Source organism: Arvicanthis niloticus, chromosome 8 (genome assembly GCF_011762505.2).
Source record: "Arvicanthis niloticus isolate mArvNil1 chromosome 8, mArvNil1.pat.X, whole genome shotgun sequence".
NCBI classification, from domain to species: domain Eukaryota; kingdom Metazoa; phylum Chordata; class Mammalia; order Rodentia; family Muridae; genus Arvicanthis; species Arvicanthis niloticus.
In genome coordinates, this window is record NC_047665.1 from 41,158,492 (window position 1) to 41,170,611 (window position 12,120).

The 12,120-nt window shown below is 40.3% G+C and overlaps 1 protein-coding gene across 6 annotated transcripts in view; it reads right to left on the minus strand.

The window, feature by feature from the left end:
* The window catches only part of Elmo1 (engulfment and cell motility 1), a 506,925-nt gene that overhangs the window by 23,910 nt on the left and 470,895 nt on the right, over positions 1-12,120 (minus strand). For all 6 annotated transcript variants that reach the window (XM_076939323.1, XM_076939321.1, XM_034510333.2 and 3 more), the window contains 2 exons: positions 11,325-11,437; positions 1,857-1,964 (listed from right to left, as the gene is read on the minus strand). In XM_076939323.1, the coding sequence (XP_076795438.1) occupies positions 1,857-1,964; positions 11,325-11,437 (221 nt within the window). The remainder of the gene's footprint in view (positions 1-1,856; positions 1,965-11,324; positions 11,438-12,120) is intronic.

The window sequence follows — 12,120 nt, forward strand, 5'->3', positions numbered from 1 at the left end:
GAGGGGGAGAGAGAGAAGAGAGAAATCAAGAATTTTTCCTTTATGAGAAAAGAATGATACTAAATCTTAGTTACTTTTTTTTTTAAGATTCTTTTTTTCTAAAAATTACAAGTTGACAACATATTTTCGGTTTATATATTAAAAGAATTTTTTTGGGAAAGTCACGTTTGTGGAATTACTGTGAAATATTCAGCAACGTCCACATTAGTATTTTTTAAAACTTGAGAGTAAGTCTGAGTCAGCTGGAGGCTCCAGTCCTTACCCAGGGTTTCAGATGTGTGAGGTCTTTTCTTTTGTTTTCTTTTCTTTTTGTTTTTGTTTTCTTTTTCTTTTTTTTCAAGACAGGGTTTCTCTGTGTAGCCCCTGGGTGTCCTGGAACTTACTCTATAGACTCGGCTGGCCTTGAACTCAGAAATCCTCCTGCCTCTCCCTTTTGATTGTTGGTATTAAAAGCCTCCACCACCACCATCTGTCACTGAGTTCCAATTTTCTAAGTTCTTATGGTCTGGTCCACAGTTGAAGCAGCACTGGCTTGGTATTAGGTGACAGGGTGCCTGCTTTGTCAACTCTGACCAGAGGGTTCTTAGCTTCTTGCAGAAGCCTAAGAGCCCACTCCCTCTGTGTGTGTGTGTGTGTGTGTGTGTGTGTGTGTGTGTGTGTGTGTGTCAGGGGTGGTGGTGGTGCCCAGGTGTAGCCTTCCAGTCTGGGTTTTGGATTACCTTTTCCTGCTATGGGGTGTCAATAATGCATCCCGGGAAAGCAGTTCTCCTATAGATGGAAACGAACTATATGACACTACGAAGACCGCACTGCCCCATTTTTAAACTGGAGAGAGATTAAATGTTCTAGGCTTTCTGCCTGAGATGTCAGCACCGAGTCTGAAAGTGTCAGGAAGTTTCCCACTCAGGTTTATTTTTGCTTCCTGTGGTCCTGAGTTGTACAGCAGGCAGTCTGGATTTGACTTTCATGGGCCCTGGGGTGATAGAGGGCAGATGTGATGCGGCAGGTGGTAGGAGGTCAAAGACACTACCTGGATGCGGCTGTCTAAGCACAGCAGGATCAATGCTACTCTTAAAGGTTATTTAAGCATGTCCTGACAACTGGTCCCTAGTTGATTTCTCTGACTAGAATGTCCTCCAAGAATGTATTACTTCTGTCTCATTTTTCTTCCAAATTAATTCACCATCCTGGCATTTTTAAATGTTGCTTTAATAATTTTTAGTCTCCACACTTAGCCCTGAACTTACTACTTGTTACCTGATTTGGTATTAGGTTAAGAGGATCACATGTTACTGTCTCTTTAAAACCACATTAAAACAAAGCCCATGGAAAAGGTAAATAAATAGAAATAATACCTATCTTGAGGACAACTGAGTTCCTGGGTCATTTATCATAAGTTCCCAAGTATCTGAGTTCTCAAAAGTAGTATTTGAATCTTTCACTAACTCTGTGTCCTAATTACAGGACACATTAAACCATATGTGGGAGAGGTTATTGCATATAAGTTATAAGAAATTATTTTAGATTACTTAAAAATACAATCTATAAAATCAGGTTTACATATTATTACCTTAAAATACCTCTATATACATACCCACTATCCAAAGTAGACATGTGGACTCTTACTTCACCCTGTTGGAAAGGTGTGTAAGCCCCACTCGGACATTGTGTCCTTTTCGTCCCTGAGCCTCAAATCCTCCCAGGCCGTGGACTTGGTGAGAATGCACAGGTTGAGGTTACAGGATCAATCAAGGGCAAATGGGTTCATTTAAGTTAATAAATTTCAGTATGGGTTACTATGAATAAGAAATAAATAATGAACCAAAACCCAGATGTCCAGGGAAGAATACACTTACATTTGTCCTGCAGGGAATCATGGGGCACTTCTCCTTGGGGGCTCTCTTCCAAGTCTCCATAATGTAAGACCTTGTGATTTGGTGAAAGCCGACAATACCAAAACTTGTCTGAGGAGAAAAATATACGTTTAAAAGGTTAATGATTCTGGGTTTCAAAAACATTGTTTTGATGTTAAGAAAATGATGTTTCTTAATAGCGCTACGTAGAGGAGAAAAGTCATCATTTGATTTTAGACCTGTGGTTCTCAACCTTCCGAATGGTGTGACCCTTTTTAAATACAATTCCTCATGTTGTGATGACCCCCAACCATAAAATTACTTTCACTGCTACTTCGTAAGTGTAATTTTGTAATGTTATGAATTGTAGTGTAAATATTTTTGCGGACAGAGGTTTGCTAAAGGGGTTGCGAACCACAGGCTGTTGAGAACCACTGTTTTAGACCTTAGGAAATAATGGATTTTAGTGTACTAGATGGTGAAGTCCCCTTCTGATTTTGGGATGCACTGCATACATTGATGACTACTGAGAATGTCACCAAACACTTCTATCTCAATGGCCAAGTATTTTCCAAGAGAGTGGTTTCCAAGGACATTTCATCAATGTCTGTAACCATCAACACGCCTAGTCCTTAGCCACAAAATCTCGGGAAAGTGGAGAGAGGTGAAGGAAGAATAGCTTTGGGGGCTTTGAGATGCTTCTACATTGATTTCCAGACTGCTGAGACAGCTGTACACAAAGTCATGCTTCAGTTAGAACAAATACCTGCTAGAAATCCACATTCATAATCTGTGAATAAATTACCAGGACATTGGAAATACACTTGGAGGTGGGATCCATCAGAAATTGCCTGAATAATTTAGAATTTAGGGAAAGAATAAAGATGTTCACAAGCAGCTTCCATCCTAAACCTTCAGTGTGGTGCCTGAATAAAAATGGCCAAGACCTTAAGGATATTCTTACTCTGAAGTCCCACAGTTTTATCCCTTCAGCACCCTGTGCGAAAGACAAAGGCAGGGAAAAGAAGGCAAATACTACTGGTGTAGAGCTATAAATGTACAGATTCAGAAGATGAACCATGTCTCCAGTGTTTGTGTAGCTATGAAGGCTCAATTAGATGATGCCTCCTCCAGAACGGCTTCCTTGATTACCGTTATGATCTGACTTCTCCAGAAATTATTTGCGCGAATAAAACATGGGCTGACATTATTTAAATATACATGTTAGTCATCTTAATGTTCCCTCCTGTGAAACTGGAAGTAAGCAACCTGAGATAATGCTCCCTATCCCCCATCCCCCGTACACACACGGTAAGCAGCTTTCCCTAGTGGGTGTACCACGAACATTTACTGATCAGACAAGAGACTCCAAGGTCTTCATCACCCTGACAGTGTATGGAAGTTGGCCACTGTGTTCATAATGGCTGTGGTCCCAAAGCTTTGGTACAGTACTGGATACTGAATGTGTACATGGTTGGTGTTGGCTAAACTGGAAAATGAAGACTTAAGGAGATTTAGTTCAAGTACACCAGGCACACAGCATCTGTGCCCTACCAGCCTCTTGGTACTTTCATGCACCTGGTTCACCTTATGGTCTTGGTCAAATCACCTCATTACTGCATCTGCAGTCCTAAATTATTTTGAAACTAGTCTGACAAAAATGCTGCTGATTACATTTTAAGAAAAGGTTTTCAATATAAAATTGTTTTCACTGAGAAAGTCCTATCTTAACCATAATTCACTTAATCAACAAAAAGCTTTAAAAATGGAAGTAAAAGCTATATGATGAACAATGAAAATGTTAAACTTGACCCACAAAAGGAAACTATCTGTTATTCTTGTCTTCCTGGTGTATAAGACAATTTTAGAATTGTTTGAGAATCTGGTTGTATTTAGAACATGGAAACTGCACTTAAAGGATTCTGAACTCTGGTGAAAACCAAAAGCAAATCAAATGCTGAGGAGAAGGAAGAGGAGCAGGAGGAAGAGAAAGAGAAGGAGGAAGAAGATGAGGACGAGGAGGAAGAGGAGAAAAAAGAGGAGGAAGAGGATGAGGAGAAAAAAGAGGAGGAAGAGGATGAGGAAGAGGAGGAAGAAGAGGAGGAGGAAGAGGACAAGGATGAAGAGGACAAGGAGGAGGAGAAGAAAGATTATGCAATGCCCATGAATTTATTTGGGCTTGCCAACTTCTCAAAAATCATTTTATACATACAGTAATCACAGGTGATTATGAAGTGGACCTTAAATAGAGTTAAGTGAGTTATTCCCTCATTAATTCACAGCCATTATAATCAGTAAATGTAAAATTACTGGGTTTCCATAAGAAGAATGCATTTGGAAGAACCGAGCTAGAATTTACAATAGGAATTGTGAAATCCGGAGGATATCAAGTATTCTGAGTATCCCAGAACTGTTAGAGCCTGAGATAACAGGGCTTGATGCTCCTCTCTGCACACAAAGACTGCATGGCCTATGGCCTGGTCTACATGGCCTATAATGATTATTATGTTTGTAACGTATGTGACTGCTGAGGCACTTTTGGGACTAAGTGAGTTACTGATGGGTATTGGGAAGAAGGGCATTGAGGTGGGCTCCTCAGTTCTTCTGTTGATTAAGATCTGTCTGCTCTTTAGAGAAATACCTTCTGTGCAAGCTGGGGCTAGCCCATGACTCAGTTGTACTCTGCTAAGCCATTATGTCCATATGGTGCAGTGATCATTTATACTCAGTTGGGTCTTATGGGAAGAATTGTGAAATTGAACTAGTTTATTATAACACGTCATGAAGTTTCACAATGTATATTCATTTATAAACTATATTAATTTTTGTGTTGCTGCTTACATTTAGGATACATTTATTCATCTAAGAGTATTTGTAGCTGAGTATTCCTCAGGAATAGCAAGGAGTCATTGAATGAATGACAGACACGAAAGACTAACACTCAAAGCTGGTCTTTCACTGAACACAAAGATGTTCTGTCAATTCATGGTGGCAATTAGAGAAAAAGGTCACATAAATAATTGTCCAGGCCTGGGAAGTAGGCACAAAAACAATCTAGAATAAGAAGAGGAAATTTCTCTTGTTTACAAATGCATTCTTAATTCATAAACCACTACAAAACAGTGACTACTTATCACTTGTCAAAAACAACCGCATACTTTGCAAAGATGCATGAAGCTTAACAGAAACACAAGAGGCTCTCTGCAGCTCTGGCCTGTCTAACTGCTTTGTTACTAAAGAGAACGTTTTCCTTGAAGGGTCTTAAATTACTTTGTGTTACAGCACATCACTCTTCCCTGGTTTGCTTCCTACCTTTAGCTAGTTCTTCTCTTATTCTCTATACAAGTTCCCCTTACTGTCAACTACTATAATGTCCAAGAGCAAAAGGGTCTGTGCATGCCTGATGGAAGCAATGCCTCCCTCTTTCTCAGCAAATAAGAAGTTTTGGATGAATTACAAAACAATGAAGCAGGGCTGAAGAGACATAAAACATGTCTTGATTTGTGATCAAATGGGAGGATGCTAAGGTAGCATCTTCTTCGGGATGGAAGCTCTAGACCTTAGGGTGAGAGCCATCATGACATTGTTTAATTCTGTCTCAAAGGCTGCTATAGAGGAGCATGAAGCTGCCCATGCCCACAAGCACAGAACACCAACACAGTGGTAGAGACATCAGTGCCAGTCAACAGCAGCAGCTTGATTTGTAGTTTTCTTTGTGGGAAAAAAGTGTGCATTTCCCTTTTAAGACTCAGCATGATGCTGTGAGTTCCTCAATCCCTTTGGGCAATACAAGAGTAGATCTCGTCATTAAAAGCAATTAGCAAGAAGCAATGAGAACATTATCAAAGATTGTTTACTAGCATCTACGGAGGATGTGAAAGCTAATGTGGAGGCCTTGCAGTCAATTACAAACTAGAATATATTAACAGTTGTCTTTCCTTCTCCAAACTAAAAAATATGGAGACAATTTTGTGCCTCAATCTTTTCCTTTGTTCTTATTCATTTTGTCTTTCAGTCTCTCCCTCATTTCTCCTTTCCTTTGTCATTGAACCCTCCTTCCCTTCCTCCCTCCAAGCTCCCTACATATGCTAAGGATCAGAGGGTTTCAAAGCCCACATCTTCATTTCTTTTCTGTACTGCAATAATTCTAACCAAAAGCAACCTGGGGTTGGGTGCTAGGGCTTTATTTGGCTTACATTTCCAAGTCACAATCCATCGTTGAGGATTGATGGCCAGGCAGAACTCATGGAGCAACTGTTTCCTGGCTTGCTTACAGGCTCATACTTAAGCTACTGTTCTTAAATAGCCTAGGACTGCCTACCTGCCTGGGGATGGTGCTGCTCACAGTGGGCCGAGCTTCCCTGCATCAGTCATCAGGACAATCACCACAGACATAACAGACATGTGCACAGGCCAATTTGATCTAGGTGATTCTCTAAGTGAAGGTTTACTCTTAAATGCCTCTAGGCTATGTCAAGCTGACAGTTAATGCTAACTAGGAGAGCTCGTAAACCTGGGAAATGTCCAATTAAAGCAATTTCTGATGTCACATGGATTACTAAAAGCTAAAAATCATTGAGAAGTGAAATTTTTATAACCCTGTCTAACAGAGCTTTCTCCGGTAATGAAAATGATCTTCATTTCCTTTATCCAATAAGAAAACAAATTTTAAAAATTTCCTCACTTTACTGTGTTAGCCCCAGGTAAGCATGCCTCTTGGTCTTTAGGAGACCAGACCACTGATGTGACATACTGGATAGTCAATAGGCATAAGAATTGAGTCTGTTCATCTCTGCTTTGGAAGCAGGGGTCTTACTAGAGTTAAGTGCAGAGGCACATTTGGTAGCATTGCTCTGAGAACTTCTTGTCCCAGATGTGGGGAAGCATTCCCTAACGTATATTGTGAGAGCACTTCCATTAGGATGCTCCATTTTGTTAGGATGCCCTAAACTATATCAAATCATCATTATGTTCAGAAGGTCCACGTCTTGCCTAAGACTCAACCTTTCCAAGTCAAAGAACAGGTCTGGACAGTGCCTCGAAAAGGAACTATCACTTTCCCAGTGATGAGACCCACAAATTTCTCTGTTGGTTCTCCAAGGGGAATGGTACCTGTAGTTGACAGTTAATCCATTCTACCTTCCAAATACTTCTCCATTCACTGAATGTTCTTCAAAACCACAGACTTGTATTTTGACTCTGAATTCTGCCTCCTTGGAGGCATTGTGTCCTCTCCTAGATCATGATTCCAGGTCTCTCACACACTCAGGAAGATGACTGGTCTTAATAAATACTGGAGTGACCACATAGACCTTGACTATACACCTGATTCTGATACTCAGCTTTAGCCCTTAGCAAAATTATAGCGTGAGAGACCACTGTTCTTCACTTGCAAAGTGATAGCCTTAACTGCATGAGTAAAACATACCTGATGTATACATCCTGCATCCTCCACAGGACTGGCTACAAGCACTCATTCATCCCAATCAGAGAATATGTCCCTTTAACCCCATTTGCCTACCCTTCCACATTTCTGAAATGGTGATTACCTGTTATTTTGACTTATTAAATGACTTTTCCAAAATTCATCTCTTTTTCCTTCATTTGGAAATACACACTTATTTGTACCTGCCTCTTTGTTAAAATGAGCTGATTAGGCTTCATGAAACACCAAAAGAGAAATGTAATTAAAACAGAGGGAAGGAGCAGCTTGTTGCCCAGAAGGGTTGATAAAGAGGCTGCGCCTGAACAATCCATTTGGTTCCAGGTTTCTGACTGAATTATAAGAGTTATGTGAGGTACAAAGGCCTTGCTGGCTGAAGTGAGAAGACAAGTTTAACCCAGCACAGAATTCTGAGATAACTCAGTCGTGTTGGCACTTAAAGACAGGAAGCTACCAAGTGGTTTTTTGTGAGAAGCAAGCTTTATGGCCTCATTTCTTGAAATGATTCTCTGGTTTCTAGCCCAGGGGTTATCAAGACCATTCAATGCAAGTGATTCTGAGAAACCTGAATTTCTAAAATGTAGAAAGTAAGAGGAAAATGTTGGAGACTGCACTCTCATGAAGCAATAATGGCTGTACCACAGACAACCTCTAGGACTATGTCTTTCCTCTCCCCTCCAGGAACACATGGGACAGAGAAGAATGGCAAGACTTACGTTGTGTCAGCAGAAAGAGAAAAGCAGACATGAGACTTCCAATAGCAGTCTGCTTCCTGTGTTTAAAAATTATATGCCAAGAACGTACAACCCATAATAATCCTGAGTAGTTTCGAATGCCTGATAAGCATCATATTAAGTGCTAAAGAGATTTTACTTAACCCTTGCAACTACCCACTTGGTATAGGAAGTAACATCACCCTTTCATGACAGAAAAGGAAAGGAGTCCAGATTAAGGAATAGATTGCCAACAGCTGCCCAGCCTGGAACGGGAAGACTAGGACTTTAAGACACATTAATATGTATCACATGACTGTCTGTCTCCCAGGTGTACTGTATCGGTATATTCCAGATCCCAGACTTGGCTTGCTTGCATCAGATTGTCCACATATCAGAGTTATGGAAGAGATAGGATGACAGGCAAACGCCAACTGCATTCTGACAAAATGTAGCAAAGGAAAAGATGTTTTGCCAACTCCTCCCGTTCCAGTTCTGTGGGACTGAAAGCTTTCAGTTTCCCCTGTGAACTTAATTACTGAATCTGCTCATCTGTGTTCTCCTTCCTTTCAGACAAGCTAGAAGGGACAAGGAAAGTGGCCATGGTTCCTACACAGGGAATAACAGATCTAATCTATGACAAAGTCTCCTTGAACGTGTATGTACTCGAAGGAGTGGAAATCAATTTTACAGCCCAGCCATCTTGGCTGTGCAAAATCTAAATGCAGTGTTCTGGTGGTGCGATGGGAAAACCCACAAAGCGAGGCCGAGAGCTGGTAACCAGACCAGTATTGCTCTGTCCAGATGTTTGATAATTCATCAGCTAGATACTAACAAGTTCACCAACAATGAAGGATAAATATTTTTTTAAAACAAAACTCTGTAATTGTTTTATATTGGAAGAAAGTTCTGCTAGAGTCAATCCATTTCAGCCTAGAAAGGGATATCAAATAGGATAGTGGTCTGAGAGTTTCAGCATTACTCCGACCACTGGGATTCAGCTGGCAACAGTGAATGCTTTCAGTGTCTCTATATGCTTTTACCACTCCAAATACTTCTGGGTCTTTTGCCCAATGTTAAGTACAAAAAGAAAATGTTTTAAGTTATGTTTAGGGGCATATATATTCTGGGTATTGATATGACCAGAGACAATAAGATAAGAACATACAGATAACTAACTAGTTAATAGCTCTCAGAGACTAGAGTGCTAGACTCTCATGTTGTAGGGTTCTCAGATATCAAATGTCTTGCCTGAAGACACGAATGGGGCTAACTGTAGAGCTGAGAAGGCCATGACCAAGACTTTTCACTCTCAGACCTGTTTTGTTGCTGTTGTTATTGTTGTTTTGTTTTGCTTAACACAATCTTCCATAAGAACAGTGATTCCTTTTAGCTTGACTCCTAGGAGCTACATTGCAAAAGTCTTAGGAAACAGATACTGATACTGACTGAAAACTGCTCAAGTCCATCCAGTTGGACAAGGGCAGCCAATGCTTAGCACTAGAGTATAATGTCTTCTTGGAGCATCATGTGCTTGGACATGAAGACCAACGAAAGGAATGTAAAGAGACAGTAGGGGGTGACTTCATTCTTCAAGGGCTGAGCTTAGGAGATGAGTTCTCTCCTCCATTACTTTTATAATGCAAGCCTTTCTCATGTCCAACTCACCCTTGCAATATTCTGTCCTTTCTACAGCTCCCCCATTCCTCTTCCTAAGTTTAGTGTAAAGCTCAAGGCTTTCCAATCTTTTCAAATAACTCACACTTACTCTGGGAAGTTCTGGATTTTGAAGTCCTTCGGTGTGATTTTCAATGGTAACATCGACATATTTCAATTACTGAACACTCAGCCCAGAGCAGTTAAAGTAAATGGCCAAGGAGATGGGCACAAACACAAATCGATTACTGTCATTAGTGGGTGAGCTTTGTGTCTGAGCAAAGCATCTATCAGGTTTCAGAACTACCTGCCAGAGTAGCTCCTAGCTCATAACTAATACTTGTTTTAAGCACGGTTGTTAATGCCTCTGCTTATACCTGGCTCTTTCTTAGTTTCCTCACCTCTTCTCAAATCTTATTTCTCAGTACTGTTTCCTAGCTATTTTCTTCTAGGATAATATGATATGAACAATTTGTAGAGTCAGAAGCACATAGAGGCAGCAAGAGAACAATCAAGGCAGAGGAACAGTTGGGACTCCTTCCCAACTAATGTTCTTGGTCTACTGGTGCCTTTTTGATTTGACATTTTGAGGTCAGAAATCAGAAATCTGTCTTGGTAGACTCTGGGAATAGATTCTTAAATCACCCTACTTATACACCAATAAAATAACTCTGACCTGAAACAACATTAAGTGTGAGAAATTTGAGAGTACAAACCACCTGTGCTGCAAGTGCCAAGATCCACGCAGACACTGATTGCCAATTTCCTGATGGTGCAAGAGAGTCAGAAAATGAAGGATGTGGTATCAGTAGCTCAGCCTCATCTGGTAACATGTGGCTCAGTGGGTAAAAAGCATTTTTTGTGCAAGCCTATTGACACAAGTTTAATTCTGTGAACTTACAGTAAAAGAAAAGACTCACAAAAGTTGGCCTCAGGCCTCTGTGCACCATGGCATGCATACACCTTTTCCCACATATAAGTAATATAGACACAGTCATAATAAGGACAAATAGAATATACATTTAAAAAGGAAACACTAGAAGAAAGGGCTTGTAGCTTCAGAGGGTGAATCCTTGATTTTCCAAAGTTACAAGTTACTCAATTCTCGGGACCTCTGTTGTGTTATATGCAAATGTGTATGATTACAATAAATACTTAATAGGGCTATTTTGAAGATCAATTTCATTAATCCAATTGTTTATTATTCAATTATGGTGATATGTTCCAAGAGATGCATCTTTAGGTGATGCCATCATGTGACGGTCATGAAGTACATTTATACACAAATTAAGGTGGTACAATGTTCCTAGTGGCCACTATTGTAGTGTTGTCCCCTGTCAACTGACACATGATCTACAGATGTGTATGTAAAGTAGTGAGAGAATAGCCTTGAGCATGGTTGAATCAGAGCATTTATTAGCATTTGTTGGCATCACCACTAGTAATCTTGTATCACTAACTGGCAAAGAATAGCCCTTTAGCTCCATGGATTTTTTGGTCATTATATTTTGGCTCTCCCAACACATAAAACAGAATTGACCTATACTGCCATTCTTCTATCAAGCACAATGCTGTCCTTGAATGACACTATGCTCTTGTGAGAACCAAGAATCAAGCTACTGTTGTTTCTGCCTGTGTATGAAATTTCCTAAACCATACCTTGTCTCCGACGAGCATTGAGTTTCCTAAAGCAGGTCCCTTCCACAAGGCGGTTCAGGCGCTGCTGTTTAATCAGCTCTAAGATTTCTGGCTGGATCTTCTCCTTTAGTTCCCTATTGGAGAAGAAACACATCATATTACACAGTGCACCCTGGTAAACAGCTCACTGGGAGCTGATGGGCAGGGAGTATGAGCTGCCTTCTTTTATCAATACCCCAGGACCTTCCCAGCTGGTGCTTTAGAGAATCATTTAGAGATTTTCTAGGTGGTGTTTGAAAAAGCTAGGCCAGGATTCCCGGTTGAAATAACAGTACTGGGTCTCTGACATTTACAGGCTATCCACAAAAGTACCAGCCACTTTTGTGACTTTTCCCAAGAACAAGTCCTTCTGAGAAATTCTTTATTTACAAAGTCATAGATGTGGCTTAGGCAAAAATCCATAAAATAGACTCCTGGGTGGTTAGTTTTGTAGCAAAAACAAAACAAACAATTAAAACAAAACCAAAACAGAAAACCTCTACACTAGTATTGTGGCTGACCCAGCAGGAATATCGGTGACCAAGCACTTGCTAGATCCCATCACTAACTCTATCTTGAGCAAGGACCACTTTTTGCTTTCCATTCAATCTCTCACAAATGAGAACCATAACACTGTCCTAGATTCTAGCCCGCAGAGATTGAGATAATGACGGGATAAATTAAAATTATTTGTAACCTGTCTCTGGCTAATACGATGTAATTTAGTTTTAGATGAACTATGCTGCAAAGCTTCCTTGACAGAGTGCAGTGGTTTCCT